Source organism: Drosophila miranda, chromosome XR, assembly GCF_003369915.1.
Source record: "Drosophila miranda strain MSH22 chromosome XR, D.miranda_PacBio2.1, whole genome shotgun sequence".
NCBI lineage: Eukaryota > Metazoa > Arthropoda > Insecta > Diptera > Drosophilidae > Drosophila > Drosophila miranda.
Genome location: NC_046674.1, coordinates 23,592,310 through 23,611,522, shown reverse-complemented (window position 1 = coordinate 23,611,522; position 19,213 = coordinate 23,592,310). Strand labels below are relative to the sequence as shown.

The 19,213-nt window shown below is 43.4% G+C and overlaps 3 protein-coding genes across 4 annotated transcripts; 2 read left to right on the top strand and 1 right to left on the bottom strand.

Annotated features, from left to right (window-relative positions):
- The first annotated feature begins 4,897 nt into the window (after positions 1-4,897).
- Positions 4,898-6,116, top strand: LOC117185886. The gene is made up of 3 exons (XM_033387536.1): positions 4,898-5,295; positions 5,365-5,400; positions 5,479-6,116. The coding sequence occupies exons 1-3, from the start codon at positions 5,083-5,085 to the stop codon at positions 6,013-6,015; spliced, it is 786 nt and encodes a 261-aa protein (XP_033243427.1). The 5' UTR covers positions 4,898-5,082; the 3' UTR covers positions 6,016-6,116.
- An 8,177-nt stretch (positions 6,117-14,293) lies between these two features.
- LOC108152965 lies at positions 14,294-15,508 on the top strand. 2 transcript variants are annotated; one of them, XM_033387141.1, is made up of 3 exons: positions 14,294-14,689; positions 14,759-14,794; positions 14,873-15,508. In XM_033387141.1, the coding sequence occupies exons 1-3, from the start codon at positions 14,477-14,479 to the stop codon at positions 15,407-15,409; spliced, it is 786 nt and encodes a 261-aa protein (XP_033243032.1). In that variant the 5' UTR covers positions 14,294-14,476; the 3' UTR covers positions 15,410-15,508. The 2 variants fall into 2 exon arrangements, with proteins under 2 accessions (XP_033243032.1, XP_033243033.1); XM_033387142.1 differs by having other exon boundaries at positions 14,603-14,693; positions 14,873-15,506.
- A 68-nt stretch (positions 15,509-15,576) lies between these two features.
- LOC108152964 lies at positions 15,577-18,929 on the bottom strand. The gene is made up of 2 exons (XM_017282668.2): positions 18,835-18,929; positions 15,577-16,482 (listed from the first exon to the last, which is right to left on the bottom strand). Exon 2 carries the CDS (start codon positions 16,476-16,478, stop codon positions 15,600-15,602), a length of 879 nt encoding a protein of 292 aa, XP_017138157.1. The 5' UTR covers positions 16,479-16,482; positions 18,835-18,929; the 3' UTR covers positions 15,577-15,599.
- Between the last annotated feature and the right edge of the window lie 284 nt (positions 18,930-19,213).

Here is a 19,213-nt window from a genome sequence, read left to right as displayed (position 1 = left end):
TACCCGCTGATAAATGGATTGGGTGCAAAGAATGCTATTCTGAAAAGATGTGCCACAAAAGAGAACTATCGAGAGAATTTCTGAGCTCTGAAACGCTGTCTCCTACCTTCTAAATCAGTGATCGGCAGGCACACATTCGCACGCCTTGCATTGCATCTGTGTGCGTAAACAGCAGGCAGAACGGAACATTGCATTGGTGCCAACCACCGTTAACCACGTGTAGGTGAGAGCAACACCGCACTATCCGATGCACATCAGATGGGGCCTTCCCGACCGCTGTTCTAAATACAGATATTCCCCACAACTACCGTTTGGTATAATGATGTGCTAGTCCGTTAATTGTCACGATTGTTAATTAATTCAAATCAAAATTGACTTGTACTGTCACCCCAAATCTCCGAAATCAGGTAAAATGCTAACGATGTTGATGTTGATGTTGATGGAGCAAAACGATTGCCTTGGCGAACTCCTGCTCGTAACAGAGGCCCCCCAGACATTCTTCGGCTAACAGTAGTGTGGATGTCGTTCTAACAGCAAAAGAGAAATCTACAGCGAGCTTTTGCCACACACAGCCAGACAAGGCAGCCAGCCAAGGCAGCCAGCCAAGGCCCAGCCTCGTGGGTCTTATGGGTAGCACGGCAACAATGCAGGACAGTTGATGGGAATGTGATATCCGTCGTACGGCGACATTTATCATAAACAAGGCACCCCTCACACTCACCCCACCCCACCACACCCCACAACCCAGCATCCAGCATCCTGGACCCACCAACCACTTGGCCGTGTTGTTTGTAAATTTATGACATCATTTGCAAATCGTCATGTTTTGTTATCGGTGATTCCGTGGCGCTAAAAATACCGCCAGCCAATTTATATTTACGCAGCGACTTGGCCGGCAAGGAGGCTCTCAATCGCCAGTGCAAACAAGCCGGAAGAAAACCCCTAATAAGCAAACAAATCAGGAAAAGGCGTCAGGCGATGAGCAAACGGTGTTCTGTTGCTGTTAAAGCTCTTAACTTTTAATCAAAGATGCTGGCATTTTCCAGGCTAACTCTTTCCCCCCGCGCTCTCTCTCTCTCTAGCCATTTAAAAATCAGGCAGAAAAGTAAGCATCCTGTGTGCACGTACGGCGTACGGCAATGCCTAGCTTAAGGATAGTCCCTGGGACTATTGGGGGAAAACTCAAGGAAAACAAATTGAAAGTTTCGCCAGCCAGCCCCTTTGTGCTTTTGTTTACCTGTGAGAGACGCCTTTAACTTTTGAAATCAAACTTTATTGCATTTACAATCGTTACTCTCCTGATTAGTGGAATTTGATCTTTAATCTTGTTTAATTAAAGTTTTTGTGCTATGAACCTAGTTCTTTCGAAATACATCCGAAACATACTGATACGGTTTACGGTTTCCACAACACGAACCAATCGAATTTCAAATAAAATTTAAGCTGGGGATGATAAATGATGATATGTAAAATATGATATTTGTACCCAATATACTGAATATACATACATATAAGTTCTAGAAACAAGAAATTTAAAAATTAATAAAATACCGTATAGTAGGTAGAGATCTTTTGGATAGATAGTAGAAGATCTGCGCTGCTGGCGATTGCCAGAATTATCATTAATAACAAATTTAATTTCTGATTTTCAGGCGTGGCGTTGCCACCTTTCGGCTAGATATGTGGTACGTTTTTATCAGTTATCCTAAGATGGCAGTTGTGTTTGAAATTCGTATCCGCCTTCGATCTACAGCCCTATATTCTTATATTTAAACCATACTTAGAATTATTAAATATCGTATACCTCATAAAATTCTATAAATTCCGAATATTTTAATCTCATCTGCTTGTTTCCATTTAACAGCTGCTATGGATGCACACCTTTGCCTGCTGCCACCACTTTTATTGCGTGATGAAACCATAAACGATTCATTTGGCTGTGTTTTACCATTTTTTACTGTGTTGTCCTCTCTCAAAAAAAAAAAAGAAATCTTGTGCAGTCAATATGGTAATGGAGTGGAATGAATGCATTCTAGGTCTGTCCGTATCGTATTCAATTTCCAGACGTTTTTCGCATTCGATTGCGTATCTGAACTGATTGATGAATTTAATGATATTCAGAGCACACACACACACATAATAAAGAATGTTCGTTAAGCTTGGATTAAAGTAAAACAAGAAGTAGTATTTCCGAATTTTCTGGCCAAAAGAGGATCTATCGTATCGAAGTTGGAACCTTCGCAGGAAACAAGGCCTGCTTTTGGTGGTACCCTTTAAGTGTCGTCTATGAAAATGCTATACTTTGGAATAGAAACGATTTCAAACAAGAAAAGCAAATTTCACCGAAAATCGATATGGGGGCAAGTAAGGGGGCGTGTGCAGCGTGGCTGTTGCGGCAACAACATTGATTGCACAAACATTACAAATTTTCTCTGCTCTCGTGGGAATCGTGTACTCGCACAGCTCTCGCTCCGCTCCCCTCCGCTCCCCTCAGCGCCTCATCAGTGGCAATTCAAAAACCGAAACCCAACGCTGACAGCCCGAGGCTGTAGAGTGAAATTTATTGGAAATATTGGAGCGGAGCACAGGCTGCCGCACAGAAACAGCCAAAGGTTACCTAGGGTTTTTGGAAATGGGGAAATGTGAAATAAAAAAACAATGGCAATTTGTACGGCAACATGAATACTCTGTATACCCAGGGCGAAAAAAAAGGACGGGATCGTCGGAGTGCATAAAAACGGACGCACGAACAATTGAGCGGAAAGTTGGTTCGCATTTTTAAGCCATTTGCCGGCCCGACCGCAGAGTGATTTAATCAATGCAAATGATGGGGACGGACCCAAAACCGAAGCCGAAACCGAAACCGAGACCGAAAGCCTGGCTAGGGCCTACAGCAGGAGGCGCTAATGGAATTTCTGCCGGGGGGGGGGGGGTATGAAATGGAAGCCTTAGCGACGACCGAGCCGTCATCTTGCCGTGTTGGGACTGTTTTCACGTGCGTTGGTGTGTAAATGATAAATGAGGGACACTCTCGTCGCCCCACGTGCGACTGTTCCGTTCTGTTCCGTTCCGTTCCGGCCGGAACCAACGCAACACCAGCAACTCCAGCACCACTAACGGACCATTAGGTGCCATTGTCCTTTTTGGTCTGCTCTGCTCTCTGTCTCTCTCTCGTTCTTTTTTGCTGTACCAGGAAAGTGCCTCCTTAACCGTTGCTAGGGATTGCTCGTCCTGCACTTTCTATTGTTCCCTCATTCTTTCTTTGAAGCTCCAACAACATGAATATTGCTCGGCATCCCGAAACCATCAGTTACCCTCTCTACTATATGTTGTATCACTCCGCTACGTTGAAGTCGGAGTATGTTGACTGTTGTTTTATACACTAGTATGTACTTGTATTATTACCTTGCATGCGACCTTTTCCATTATTCATTTGAACACAAAAAAAACCATTATGAAGATAATTTATGAATGTACTAGTAACAAGTATTAGATCTTACACTTATTAAGGTATTGAGGGTGAATTTATTTTCTTTAGAACAAGACATTTTATCCGGAATCCGGAAGAGCCTTACAGGTGCGGCAAGTTCAACACCAAAGTTGAACCGAAAGAATGTTCTGTTCTGAATGTGCGCCTGGCTCCTGTACTGAACTAATTTTCATGCCAGAAATCAACTAAATACTCGTTGGAGGCAGGCACCCACTGGCCGTACGATATAAAGAACGCTCACTGTAATCCAGGTCCTAGTGGTTGTTTGTTCTTTAGTCTCCAACTGACCGAAACGAAAACGAAGTCTGGATTCGTGCGTATTCTGTTGCCTTTTCAACGCAAAAGGCGTTTGTGGATTATGCTGCTCCAGCGCCAGGCCCAGATCCATTTGCGGTCAAAAGTTTTCTGGCTGGGACCACAAAGACTTAAAGTTGCCCGAGGATATTCAAAGAAAAAGAAAAAGAAAAACCGGAGGATAACACAAGAGTTGAGAGTCGTCACAGATACGTCTGGCAGTTACCTCAGAATCTGAGCACCGATTCATGTTAACTAATACGGGAGAGACGGACAGATTCTTACCAAAGCGTTGTGAAGACAGGATTGTGATGCTACGAATCAATGTCTGTACATATGTACAGATGTGCATACCTAAATGTACAATTTTCGAAATGTTTGTTATTTCTGCAGTATTTTGCGTATATGTACATGTTCTTGGAACAGTTTCAATGGTAAATCAGTCATAATAATTAACTGTCGTTCTATTTTTGCAACTGTGTTTGTGGGAGAACATAATTGAAATCGACACAGAATGTCCATTCAGTAATTGATCGAAATGTGAATAATTAAATAGTAATTAATTTATTTATACACATGGCTGGGCAGGTCCAAACCGCTGCTGCTGTGAAGCAGAGCTCAGCGCCACAACCAATATTATCAATCATGACACTGGGACCTGGGTCGACAGCTGTGCGTGCTTCTGGTAGTAAATGGCTTGCATTAATTACGGGGCGGTATGGTCCGGTGCGCTCGTGTCATTGATAGCAACAACAAAATTAACGCATTTTATTTAAATATTTGAATTTAAACCTAACGATCAGTTTTGAATTAAGTAATATCGATCGCTGTGAAAAATATCGATAGTACCGCTGCTCCTCTCTTGCGACGAAAAAATGAGAGCGGGGGAGAGCTCGGGAGAGCGTAATATCGAATGGTCTGTTCACAGGGGTATGGAAGAGAGGCAAAAACATCCAAGGCATATTTTAAGGTTCACAGGAACCGCACCTCGGCGAACCCTCTCAATATACCTTGAAGACAAAAAGCCGAAAGGCATATTAGGCAAATGGGGTGGATTTTACCTTGCATGCCTTGCGTGTTCTGGGCTGTTTTGCCCATTGTCCATACCCTCTTTTTCCTTCCTTTGTGAACTATTTTTTGTTTACGTTTTCACCGCTATATTGTTAGTTAATTGTTATAAGAGCTATAATTGACAGTTCGGCTGAAGTTCGCTAAAATTATAGCTGGCAAAGTGATCCACATCCCACTGAAAACAAACAAGTAGCATTTAATCAAGAAAACGAAATTATACAATAAAAATGGAGTCAATTAACTTCAACGACTTCTCGCCGAAAGAGCGCTATGAGATAATAAGAGCATTCCTAATCAAAATGCGCAAAGCCAACTCGATACCAAGCGCGCAGCGCTTCTTCGAACATTACCTTCGGAAATTCTACAAGCTTCCCGATATAGTGGTCAGCGATATTGCCTACTGCCAGCGGGCCATGAAGACGCATCTGGTGATGCACCAGGTGTGTATGGGAATTTTGACAAAACGAAGGTACACAGTTTCCTAATCGCCATTTTCTGATCTTTTGCAGACAATTTCACGCGTTTTCGACGAGCAAATGGATGCCGTAAGTACATACACAGCTGCCCCCTGTTGCCGCTCTACAAAACCAAAGGACACCAAACTTATGCTTTTGTTCTTTCAGGATCCCGTCATCAAGAACACCTACTTGCACGAAATTGAGGACATACTGTGCGAGATTAATGCCGAGTGCCAGTATATGCTGATGCGCCTTCAGGACGACATAAATCGCTTCTGTTTGGCATTTGCCGAGCATGATCTGAAACCCAACGATCAAGTGGTAAACGATATTATCAGTGGGGCTATCGTGCCGCTCGTGGTGGCTGAAAAGGTGGCGATCACGCCGCAATATGTCGGGAAGCGACCGACAGAGGAGGCCCTGATGCAGAAGTACTTCATCGACACTACAATGTCTACCCCAAAATTGCCGCTGCATGCCTACACGACCGCAGTGGTTAAGGAGAGCCGCCTCAACCTACAGGCAGCGTTGGCCCGCACGCGCATTCCCCAGATAGAGAAGAGCGCCGTCAAACAAGAGGGTCCAAAGGAAGAGTTTATGCTGTCCGTCGGACTCATCACCCACGTGGAGAGTCAACGCATCAGACTGTTGCAAGTAGTTAAGAAATCGAAACGCCCCTTATTGCCGCCAAAACAGCAATGAGAAACACCAATTATGTTCTCTATTCGAATGCTTGTTTCCAAAACAAATCGCTGTATAGAATTACGTTTTAATTTTAAATGACGAAAATACTCTGGAAGGTATTTTTTTTTTTTTATTATTTTTATTGGTTTTTGTGGACGTTGACATGCAATGACTGCATCTTTCAAGAGGCGATGCAGTTACAGCACCGTCAAGTGGCCCGTGTGACACCAGCAGAAGGCTGTTACGCGCGGATCCCAGGCAAAACGCAGCCCTCCTCCCGCCCAACCGACCGAGGGGCGCTGCCGCATGACGCGCGGTGCGTAGCCGAACCAAACGCGAACATGCAAGAAAGATAGCTATTAGACTAACATTCGAGGAAAATTAGTACTAAATTTACTAAGAAACTAAGCATGCAATCAAAGTACAAATACCACTACAGTTACTAATTAATAGAAAGGTGTGTAAGGATTAATAATTTAATAAGAGGAAGAGAATTAGTGGTGGATATAATATGGTAGAGGGAATTATAATCCGAGCATAAGACCCTAAACGGTTCATGCAAGGAATAATTCGATCTACAAAGTGGAAGGAACAACGGTATAAAATTTCTAGTCAGTCTAATAGGAATCGTGAAGTTTATGCGGCTCAACAGATCAGGGCTGTCTATGTCACCCCTGATCAAGTTGTGCATAAATATCACACCAAGCATTTTTCTACGGTTAACTAAGGATGGGAGGTTTACTAATAGTAGTCTACTAGAGTAAGATGGGAGTCTTACACCCGCATCCCAGTTAAGGCCCCGCAGAGCAAAGAGTAAAAAGTTTTTCTGTACTGATTCTATACGGTCCTGGTGTACTTTGTACTGAGGGCACCATACACAGGAGCCGTATTCTAAGATCGGACGAACAAGCGAGGTATAGAGAGTCTTTGTTACATAGGGGTCGTCAAATTCCTTTGACCACCTCTTTATAAACCCAAGCACGCTCATGGCCTTATTTACCATGGTAGAAATGTGTTCGGAAAACTTTAACTTGGGGTCTAACATAACACCCAGATCATCCACCAGGGTAATTCTCTCAAGAGAACCACCAAATAGGGTGTAAGGAGCCAACAAAGGGCTAGAACGATGAAATGTCATAACTTTGCATTTCGAGGCATTAAGGTGTAACAAGTTTGCACAACACCATGACTGAAAGTTATTGAGATCGGATTGCAAGCGAGAATGAAATGAAATGTCCTTGTACTGGACACAGAGTTTAACATCATCCGCATACATAAGTACTCGAGAGTATGTTAATACTGAAGGTAAGTCATTAATAAAGAGTGTGAAGAGTAAGGGGCCTAGATGGCTGCCTTGTGGTACTCCCGAAGAAACCTTTACTGGGAAAGAGAGGGAGTTTTTGAAGAGGACTCTTTGAGACCTAGAACAAAGATAGCTAGAAATCCATCTCAGGAGGTTGGGCGGAAACCCTAAAAGGTCAAGTTTATGCGCTAAAAGGGAATGGTTTACAGAGTCGAATGCTTTACTAAAGTCGGTGTAAATAACATCCGTCTGTAAGTTACCTTGAAAGCCTTTAATAATGAAAGAGGTAAACTCTAACAAGTTCGTGGTGGTTGATCGCCGCCTTATAAATCCATGCTGAGTTGGAGATATAAGTGACTTGCAGAGATGTTGCAAGTGCGGAGTTAAAACCCTCTCAAACATTTTAGGAATAGCGGATAACTTTGCTATACCTCTATAATTTTTTGCATCAGACTTGCTACCTTTTTTATGGAGAGGAATTATAAACGATTCCTTCCAGATCGGGGGGAAGCAAGAAGAATCAATGGATAGGGTGAATAGTTTAAGCAAAGGTCCACACAGAGCCTCGGCGCAGTACCTGAGTACACAACCTGGAACCCCGTCTGGACCCGGTGAAAACACCGGCTTAACTAGTCGAAGATCATGAAGTAGGGAACATTCATTTAACAAGGGACTGAAAATGCCGTTCGACCTCGGTAAACCGTATGGGTACGGATGACCAGAGTAGCTTTCCTCAGAATAGGTGGTTTGGAAGAATTGGGCAAAAAGATCGGCAATTGCCTGATCATTATTTGCCGACGTATTACAAAATGATAGCGAGGATGGGTGTGCGGACGTTCTACGCTTACTGTTTACGAAGCTGTAAAACTGTTTAGGGTCCTGAGAAAAACGTATCCTGCATCGAGATAGGTAGTTCTTATAGCATTGAGCATTAAGAACTGAAAAGTTTGACCGAGCTAATACATAGCGAGAGTGAGAAGTAGGAGAACCCACTTCTTGAAATTTTTTATAAAGTCTTGATTTTAAGTTTTTTAGACTGGATAACTCTTTGGTAAACCAAGGGGGTTTTCCAGATCTAATCGGACAAGAAAGCGGGACACAAGAATCGAAAAATGTGCCAAGAGCATTGTAAAAAATGTTTGTGCCTTTTATGATATCAGTGCACAAGTACAATGCGGACCAATCAAAATCCCTAATGAGGTTATTAAGCTTCGCAAACTCGGCTTTACGAAAGCAGCGGACACGTTCGGGCAGCCTACTCGACCGATCCAATACAGTTGGTCCTATATCTAGCGACACCTCGAAAGTAGGGTGGTAGGCGTCTTCAGGTATAGTGAGCGGAAGGGCTCGGGTTAACAACACTATGGTCGGATCCGATACAAAGCACAGATCAAGCAATCGACCCAAGGAATTATTCACATGGTTGACTTGAGACAGGGATAGGTCAAGCAAGCCGTCAACAAAGTCATGTCGTGACATGGGCACTAGGATACTAGACTCGTTTACCGAAGACCAAACAGTTCCTGGCAAGTTGAAGTCACCAAGAACTATCATACGATCTTTATCAGATAGCGAGGAAGAAACAGCGGTTAAAGCGGACAAGTGCTGCTCATAAATTGAAATATCCGAAGAAGGTGGGATATACGAGCAAGTAATGAATATAGCGAAAGCGGGAAGAATCAGTTTTACACACAGGAATTCCAGTTCCTGTTGAACTTGGACTGTGAAGTGTTCCGACGTGAAGTAAGAGTCCACTGCAATTAGAACCCCCCCTGCCCGTCGAGACGAACGGTCCTTTCTAAAAGTTGTGTACCGACCTGCCAAAACCTCGGAACTAAGAATGTCCGGCTTTAACCAGGTTTCAGTAAACACAATAACGTGGGAAGCAAATGCAACACTATCCCGGAAAAGAATGCTGAGCTTACTACGCAAGCCTCTTACATTCTGATAGGTTACTAAAAGAGAAGTTAGTTTTTTGGAAAGGTGGAAGCAAGACGGGAAGTTGAGGAAGAGGAAGTTGAGGTTGAGGTTGAGGGTGGCACACTGGAAAGGTTTGGAAGGGATATGGGGGGCCTATTCTTCTTCTTAGCCTTAAACTCCTTCATCACCAAATGCTCCGGCCAAAATTTGGCGGAGCAAATGGTGTCAAATTGAGTTGGGGAGATGCTTATCTTAAACGAGGCTATCTCCCTGGCATAAGAGAAGTTAAATTTCTCCACCTTTAAACCCACGGCTTTTATTTTGCTTTGAATAAAAGCAATTACATCATTAGATGTGAGGTCAGGGGCCAGCCGTGAAACAAAAACTTGTCGTTTTGGTGGGACTCCCACCAGTGGTTTAGTCACCACAGGCCTAGTACCTGTGGTGGCAATATCCGGAGGTCCGGAACGTCTATTTACTGGTGGGATCGGTATAGACGGGACAACTAGCGAACTTGCGGACACCACGGACACGGACGCTGCAGACGTACTTGGCTGCACATTCTCCGAGGCGATGAATTCGGCTACCGAATCTGCGTCGCCAGCAGCTGTCGTTGCCCTTGGAGTGGCAAACGAGATCAACTGCTGCACACTTGGAGTGGTCGGAGTCAGTTTTTCGGCGGCGCACGGCTGAGTGACGGTTGGCAATTGCAGATCCCGCGGAGTGACCTTTTTGCGCCTCGGAGACTCATTCAGCAGTTTTAAACCGCTAAACTGAGCCTCCATGGCTAGGAGCCGATCGTATTGGTTTTTAAAACCAACGGTCAGCTCCTTAAAGCCACTCCGCGTCTGCCTCATGAAAGCCACCATGTCTTTCTCCACCGCACGGCATGCCTCGCAACTGTAATGCAAGCCATTACGTTTGGCTATAGCATCACTCACGAGGCCAGAAAATCCAGCGCATTTTGCGTGCACTACGCTGTCGCAGAGCCAGCAGGGGACATTCGGCTGATCGTGGGTGATCTGCTTCTTACAGCTTTTTTTGGCACAGACCACAGCGTATTCCATTTTATTTTATTATTTATTTATATATATACTACTATTTGCAAAACAAATTGGTATCAGACCAATGTGCCAGACAACGCTCAAAGCGGAATTGGTAAAAAAAAAGAGAGCAGAGTGGAGAGCGGTTATAGCGAGAGCTACTAAGCAGAGAGCGCTATTGCTCAGAAAGTTTAAAGAGCGAGAGAGAAAGAACAGTTATTGAAGTTGAGGTGATAGCGAGAGAGTGATAAAACAACAAAAGCTACCAGACGAGAGCGGACTGCAATGCAATGTAATGCGTACTCACTCACTGCAACAACACAAACACAAGCACAAGCACAAGCCGACGCCGAAAAATAAAAAGTTAAATAATGTTTTAACACAAATCAAAAGGCATGCACTCGCGTAATAGAATAGGTTTCCAGATTGTTGTCTGGTTAGGAAGTAAATTTAGAATTTTGGGTTTGTTAAGAAACCATTTCCTTTATTTGCTTGAATCCAGTTAAGAGATGATGGCAATTTCACATTTAGTTTGTTTTGGGGAACTTAAAGTTGGCTGCACATTTCATAGGAGGCTTGGGTCTTACTTTCGTCTGGTTTGGCTCCCCCTCGTTCTTGCTGCTCAGTTGGAAGGTCAGAACCTGCTCGGCCAACTTATCGTACTCGTCTCCGTCTGTGACAGTGGAGCTGCTACTGGAGGCCGGAGTAGAGCGGCGCTGAAATGTACTCCAGACCTTGAATTTTTCCATGTCGAACTCCTTGCCGTGACGCTTGTACATTTTGATGGTCTTCTTGACAATCGAGGCACGCATTTTGAAATCGGCGACAGTCTTTACCAGTGCCACCATAGCGATATGACAGCGACTGTGCTCCAAGTAGTAGCCGTCCGTCTGGCAGCTGCTGATGACAGCCATGACCACTTCGGCGAGAGGCTCCCCGAGCGCCTCTGCCAGCTTCGGCATGTCGTCCTGGGCAAACACTGCTCCAGCCAGTGGAGTGAGCACTGTCTCCCCGCGCTTGACCAGATGCGGCACTAGCTGACAGTATTTGTGCACCGCCAGCAGACTAGCTTGCTTGAATGTGATCCGCAGCTGGTTGCGCATCAGAACTGGCTGGGTCATCAGCGGCTCCCGAAGGAAGTGCGTCAGTATGTGCACCTCATTTTTCATTTCAATTCCCTCTTCGTTCTTCATGTCCAACAGTATCATCCATGTCTTGTCCTTCTTCTCGGCCTTCGCTGTACTGGCCTGCTTGCTGTAGGAAAAGATCACTTGCTCGGCAAAGCGGCGAGCCGCACTAGCCACTTCATAGCTGGGCTCCTCACGAAAGTCCGGGCAAATCTCAGCGAATGCCTCCTTCAGCTTTTCAAAATCCAAGATGAATTTCGGTCCAATAACTGCCGACATAGTTCTGGAATTTAATGGCTTGTTTTAGGGAATGAGTTCCAGAATAAAACACGTAAATGCTTTGGATGTGTGTGTGTGCAATCGAAATATACCCATGTGCAATACAAATGTATTAGTGTTGTGTTGCTCATGAGTGACTTTTCACTTGTTCTCTACTCACTTTTGGCGCAATTTTGCTCCTCAAAGGGCATATTGCGATCTGGCAGCTTTTGCTCATATTTACGTTTACTTCACACTTTTTGTATTACCGGCAAAGCTGTTTACTCTTTCAAAAATTCAGTATGTCGCTAATTCGAAAGTATATTGAAATTTGGAACCATCTGTGCATGAATAGTGAACAACTGAGTGAGCAAGTGAGCAACTGAGCAACTGAGCAAGTGAGCAAGTGAGTAACTGAGCAATCTAAGAGAGCAAGTGAGCAATATGAGTGAGTTGACTCACTTACTAAAAAGGAACAAGTGAACATGTTCACCAAAATGAGCAATGTTTACCCAACACTAAAATGTATGTACATATACATACAAACGTTGTTGTCAGCATTTTGCGAAAAAGCAGCTAATTTGATACATATGTATATGTACATATCTATGAAGATATGTACAGTGACGAACTAAATTTTTGGCACAGTAAGCTTTTTAAACTTTCTGGCCACCGTGTGACCCTTTCGATAACGATATATGGTAAAAATAAATTTAGCCAACCAGATCAGGCCAGGCCGGCCAACCGGCCGGAACCAACGCAACACCAGCAACTCCAGCACCACTAACGGACCATTAGGTGCCATTGTCCTTTTTGGTCTGCTCTGCTCTCTGTCTCTCTCTCGTTCTTTTTTGCTGTACCAGGAAAGTGCCTCCTTAACCGTTGCTAGGGATTGCTCGTCCTGCACTTTCTATTGTTCCCTCATTCTTTCTTTGAAGCTCCAACAACATGAATATTGCTCGGCATCCCGAAACCATCAGTTACCCTCTCTACTATATGTTGTATCACTCCGCTACGTTGAAGTCGGAGTATGTTGACTGTTGTTTTATACACTAGTATGTACTTGTATTATTACCTTGCATGCGACCTTTTCCATTATTCATTTGAACACAAAAAAAACCATTATGAAGATAATTTATGAATGTACTAGTAACAAGTATTAGATCTTACACTTATTAAGGTATTGAGGGTGAATTTATTTTCTTTAGAACAAGACATTTTATCCGGAATCCGGAAGAGCCTTACAGGTGCGGCAAGTTCAACACCAAAGTTGAACCGAAAGAATGTTCTGTTCTGAATGTGCGCCTGGCTCCTGTACTGAACTAATTTTCATGCCAGAAATCAACTAAATACTCGTTGGAGGCAGGCACCCACTGGCCGTACGATATAAAGAACGCTCACTGTAATCCAGGTCCTAGTGGTTGTTTGTTCTTTAGTCTCCAACTGACCGAAACGAAAACGAAGTCTGGATTTGGCCGAGGCAGGGCTTATGATGAGATTTCAGATTGCATTTCATTTTGCCTTTCCTTTCCTTTCCTGCTCGAGATTCGTGCGTATTCTGTTGCCTTTTCAACGCAAAAGGCGTTTGTGGATTATGCTGCTCCAGCGCCAGGCCCAGATCCATTTGCGGTCAAAAGTTTTCTGGCTGGGACCACAAGGACTTAAAGTTGCCCGAGGATATTCAAAGAAAAAGAAAAAGAAAAACCGGAGGATAACACAAGAGTTGAGAGTCGTCACAGATACGTCTGGCAGTTACCTCAGAATCTGAGCACCGATTCATGTTAACTAATACGGGAGAGACGGACAGATTCTTACCAAAGCGTTGTGAAGACAGGATTGTGATGCTACGAATCAATGTCTGTACATATGTACAGATGTGCATACCTAAATGTACAATTTTCGAAATGTTTGTTATTTCTGCAGTATTTTGCGTATATGTACATGTTCTTGGAACAGTTTCAATGGTAAATCAGTCATAATAATTAACTGTCGTTCTATTTTTGCAACTGTGTTTGTGGGAGAACATAATTGAAATCGACACAGAATGTCCATTCAGTAATTGATCGAAATGTGAATAATTAAATAGTAATTAATTTATTTATACACATGGCTGGGCAGGTCCAAACCGCTGCTGCTGTGAAGCAGAGCTCAGCGCCACAACCAATATTATCAATCATGACACTGGGACCTGGGTCGACAGCTGTGCGTGCTTCTGGTAGTAAATGGCTTGCATTAATTACGGGGCGGTATGGTCCGGTGCGCTCGTGTCATTGATAGCAACAACAAAATTAACGCATTTTATTTAAATATTTGAATTTAAACCTAACGATCAGTTTTGAATTAAGTAATATCGATCGCTGTGAAAAATATCGATAGTACCGCTGCTCCTCTCTTGCGACGAAAAAATGAGAGCGGGGGAGAGCTCGGGAGAGCGTAATATCGAATGGTCTGTTCACAGGGGTATGGAAGAGAGGCAAAAACATCCAAGGCATATTTTAAGGTTCACAGGAACCGCACCTCGGCGAACCCTCTCAATATACCTTGAAGACAAAAAGCCGAAAGGCATATTAGGCAAATGGGGTGGATTTTACCTTGCATGCCTTGCGTGTTCTGGGCTGTTTTGCCCATTGTCCATACCCTCTTTTTCCTTCCTTTGTGAACTATTTTTTGTTTACGTTTTCACCGCTATATTGTTAGTTAATTGTTATAAGAGGTATAATTGACAGTTCGGCTGAAGTTCGCTAAAATTATAGCTGGCAAAGTGATCCACATCCCACTGAAAACAAACAAGTAGCATTTAATCAAGAAAACGAAATTATACAATAAAAATGGAGTCAATTAACTTCAACGACTTCTCGCCGAAAGAGCGCTATGAGATAATAAGAGCATTCCTAATCAAAATGCGCAAAGCCAACTCGATACCAAGCGCGCAGCGCTTCTTCGAACATTACCTTCGGAAATTCTACAAGCTTCCCGATATAGTGGTCAGCGATATTGCCTACTGCCAGCGGGCCATGAAGACGCATCTGGTGATGCACCATGTGTGTATGGGAATTTTGACAAAACGAAGGTACACAGTTTCCTAATCGCCATTTTCTGATCTTTTGCAGACAATTTCACGCGTTTTCGACGAGCAAATGGATGCCGTAAGTACATACACAGCTGCCCCCTGTTGCCGCTCTACAAAACCAAAGGACACCAAACTTATGCTTTTGTTCTTTCAGGATCCCGTCATCAAGAACACCTACTTGCACGAAATTGAGGACATACTGTGCGAGATTAATGCCGAGTGCCAGTATATGCTGATGCGCCTTCAGGACGACATAAATCGCTTCTGTTTGGCATTTGCCGAGCATGATCTGAAACCCAACGATCAAGTGGTAAACGATATTATCAGTGGGGCTATCGTGCCGCTCGTGGTGGCTGAAAAGGTGGCGATCACGCCGCAATATGTCGGGAAGCGACCGACAGAGGAGGCCCTGATGCAGAAGTACTTCATCGACACTACAATGTCTACCCCAAAATTGCCGCTGCATGCCTACACGACCGCAGTGGTTAAGGAGAGCCGCCTCAACCTACAGGCAGCGTTGGCCCGCACGCGCATTCCCCAGATAGAGAAGAGCGCCGTCAAACAAGAGGGTCCAAAGGAAGAGTTTATGCTGTCCGTCGGACTCATCACCCACGTGGAGAGTCAACGCATCAGACTGTTGCAAGTAGTTAAGAAATCGAAACGCCCCTTATTGCCGCCAAAACAGCAATGAGAAACACCAATTATGTTCTCTATTCGAATGCTTGTTTCCAAAACAAATCGCTGTATAGAATTACGTTTTAATTTTAAATGACGAAAATACTCTGGAAGGTATTTTTTTTTTTATTATTTTTATTGGTTTGTTAAGAAACCATTTCCTTTATTTGCTTGAATCCAGTTAAGAGATGATGGCAATTTCACATTTAGTTTGTTTTGGGGAACTTAAAGTTGGCTGCACATTTCATAGGAGGCTTGGGTCTTACTTTCGTCTGGTTTGGCTCCCCCTCGTTCTTGCTGCTCAGTTGGAAGGTCAGAACCTGCTCGGCCAACTTATCGTACTCGTCTCCGTCTGTGACAGTGGAGCTGCTACTGGAGGCCGGAGTAGAGCGGCGCTGAAATGTACTCCAGACCTTGAATTTTTCCATGTCGAACTCCTTGCCGTGACGCTTGTACATTTTGATGGTCTTCTTGACAATCGAGGCACGCATTTTGAAATCGGCGACAGTCTTTACCAGTGCCACCATAGCGATATGACAGCGACTGTGCTCCAAGTAGTAGCCGTCCGTCTGGCAGCTGCTGATGACAGCCATGACCACTTCGGCGAGAGGCTCCCCGAGCGCCTCTGCCAGCTTCGGCATGTCGTCCTGGGCAAACACTGCTCCAGCCAGTGGAGTGAGCACTGTCTCCCCGCGCTTGACCAGATGCGGCACTAGCTGACAGTATTTGTGCACCGCCAGCAGACTAGCTTGCTTGAATGTGATCCGCAGCTGGTTGCGCATCAGAACTGGCTGGGTCATCAGCGGCTCCCGAAGGAAGTGCGTCAGTATGTGCACCTCATTTTTCATTTCAATTCCCTCTTCGTTCTTCATGTCCAACAGTATCATCCATGTCTTGTCCTTCTTCTCGGCCTTCGCTGTACTGGCCTGCTTGCTGTAGGAAAAGATCACTTGCTCGGCAAAGCGGCGAGCCGCACTAGCCACTTCATAGCTGGGCTCCTCACGAAAGTCCGGGCAAATCTCAGCGAATGCCTCCTTCAGCTTTTCAAAATCCAAGATGAATTTCGGTCCAATAACTGCCGACATAGTTCTGGAATTTAATGGCTTGTTTTAGGGAATGAGTTCCAGAATAAAACACGTAAATGCTTTGGATGTGTGTGTGTGCAATCGAAATATACCCATGTGCAATACAAATGTATTAGTGTTGTGTTGCTCATGAGTGACTTTTCACTTGTTCTCTACTCACTTTTGGCGCAATTTTGCTCCTCAAAGGGCATATTGCGATCTGGCAGCTTTTGCTCATATTTACGTTTACTTCACACTTTTTGTATTACCGGCAAAGCTGTTTACTCTTTCAAAAATTCAGTATGTCGCTAATTCGAAAGTATATTGAAATTTGGAACCATCTGTGCATGAATAGTGAACAACTGAGTGAGCAAGTGAGCAACTGAGCAACTGAGCAAGTGAGCAACTGAGCAAGTGAGTAACTGAGCAATCTAAGAGAGCAAGTGAGCAATATGAGTGAGTTGACTCACTTACTAAAAAGGAACAAGTGAACATGTTCACCAAAATGAGCAATGTTTACCCAACACTAAAATGTATGTACATATACATACAAACGTTGTTGTCAGCATTTTGCGAAAAAGCAGCTAATTTGATACATATGTATATGTACATATCTATGAAGATATGTACAGTGACGAACTAAATTTTTGGCACAGTAAGCTTTTTAAACTTTCTGGCCACCGTGTGACCCTTTCGATAACGATATATGGTAAAAATAAATTTAGCCAACCAGATCATAGTATTTAGTATATATATATATTAAATTTGTTTACAAAAATTCAAACTAAGCATTAGTATTAAATAAAAAACTTTAAAAAGTGTATATTTCGTTGAACAAAATTATTGGCACACTAGGCTTTATACATTAATTTTTCAGTATTATGTCCGATTGGGAAACTAATTTTTTTGGAAATATGGCAGCCTTGTTATCCCGTTATTTAAAATTTTGCAAATTAGCATTTGGAAATTTAAAGTTGCGCTTAAATTGGGCTTGTTTTGATTTTTGCTGTCAATATGCCACCGAAACAAAAGGAAACCACCGTAGCGCAGAGGAAAATAATCCTGCACTTGCATAATCAAGGCAAATCGTATGCGGAAATAGGCAAAATTATGGAAAGAAGCCGCTTCACAATAAGGAGCATCGTTCAACGCTTTAAGGGAGCCTCAAACTTGGAGAGCTCTAAACACACAGGTCGCCCAAAAGTTTTAAGCAACCGCGAATGCAGCCAAATCATTCGCAAAGTGAAATTGAACCCCACCATATCCTCCACACAGATCGCTGCTGATCTAAAAAAAGACATTGGGACGGATGTTCACCCGATTACGGTACGCCGAGTACTACACGAGGCCAACTACCATGCGCGTGTGGCTCGACGAAAACCTTTGATCTCGGAGACTAATAAAAAAAAACGTCTGAACTACGCCAAGGAGTTTATAACTAAGCCCAAAGATTTCTGGCAACAGGTGCTATTTTCCAATGAAAGTAAATTCAATATTTTCCGATCGAATAGATTCCAAACAGTGTGGAGAAAGCCAAATACCGAGTTCGACAATCAAAACATAACTCCAACTGTTAAGCATGGTGGTGGAAGTGTCATGGTGTGGGGTTGCATGTCTGCTGCTGGTGTGGGTGAATTGGTATTTATAGACGGCATAATGGACAAAAATATCTATCTGAATATTTTGAAGGATAACCTAAAAAAAAGTGTCGAAAATCTAAATTTACCAAATTCCTTCACATTTCAGCAAGACAACGACCCCAAGCATTCGGCCCATATAGTCAAAATGTGGCTTACTTACAATACCGCCCATGTTCTGCCACACCCACCACAGTCCCCGGACCTCAATCCAATTGAACATTTGTGGGAGGAATTGGATAGGCGCATTAGAAAGCGGGCTATAAGGACAAAAGCCGACCTAAAACAAGCCTTAATGGAAGAATGGCAAAATATAGGGGAGGAAACTACTAAAAAATTAGTAGACTCGATGCCAGCACGCTTATCGGCCGTCATTAAGGCTAAGGGATTAAACACCAAATATGTACATATGTACCTATGCATCTCCCATAGGAAAAATCATTCTGCAAGGCAGGGAATCTCATGTTGTGGGCGTCCAAGACTTTAGTTATTCTTTCTTCTCAATATTTTTCCATTAGAACCGTATTACGTCAATATCTTAACATAATAATTTTCCCGCATAAGAAACATGTCTACACACACATATACATACATATGTACATATTTGAGATAAATCCTAGTACTAGACAAAATAACAAAGAATTTCGAAACAGTGGCCGGTGGAGTCGGACTGTTCATGTCCGATATATTCTCTATGTATTTATTTACATACTTACATATCTAGGTAGATATGTACATACTTGTAACTATTTATATGAATCACTGTGACCGATAACAGCCGAGACTTTTAATGCTTCCGATCCGTCGACTTCAAGAGAACTGAAATATGGACTGAATGTCGAGTAGTCCAGACCCGAAGGCGATCTCACCCGAAATCCACTCCATTCAACACATACATAAGTCCAAACGAATGCGTTCTCTCAGTCCCTTATTTAACTCATTCAATTCGTGAGAAGTTGTTTGAATGTTACATACGCTCTGGCCGATCTATCCGACTCCACCGGTCATAAGTAGTTTTCCAAATTCGTAAGTCTTTTATCTAGAACTAGGATTTACCTCAAACATGCACATAATTAGTGTGTAATTATGTTTCTTGCGCGGGAAAATGATTATATTGAG

Excerpts from the sequence above, each read along its gene's own strand:
- LOC117185886 (XM_033387536.1), top strand. The coding sequence starts at position 5,083 with ATGGAGTCAATTAACTTCAACGACTTCTCGCCGAAAGAGCGCTATGAG. Across the intron at positions 5,296-5,364 it reads CGCATCTGGTGATGCACCAG|ACAATTTCACGCGTTTTCGA; the intron begins GTGTGTATGGGA and ends GATCTTTTGCAG. Across the intron at positions 5,401-5,478 it reads TCGACGAGCAAATGGATGCC|GATCCCGTCATCAAGAACAC; the intron begins GTAAGTACATAC and ends TTGTTCTTTCAG.
- LOC108152965 (XM_033387141.1), top strand. The coding sequence starts at position 14,477 with ATGGAGTCAATTAACTTCAACGACTTCTCGCCGAAAGAGCGCTATGAG. Across the intron at positions 14,690-14,758 it reads CGCATCTGGTGATGCACCAT|ACAATTTCACGCGTTTTCGA; the intron begins GTGTGTATGGGA and ends GATCTTTTGCAG. Across the intron at positions 14,795-14,872 it reads TCGACGAGCAAATGGATGCC|GATCCCGTCATCAAGAACAC; the intron begins GTAAGTACATAC and ends TTGTTCTTTCAG.
- LOC108152964 (XM_017282668.2), bottom strand. The coding sequence starts at position 16,478 with ATGTCGGCAGTTATTGGACCGAAATTCATCTTGGATTTTGAAAAGCTG.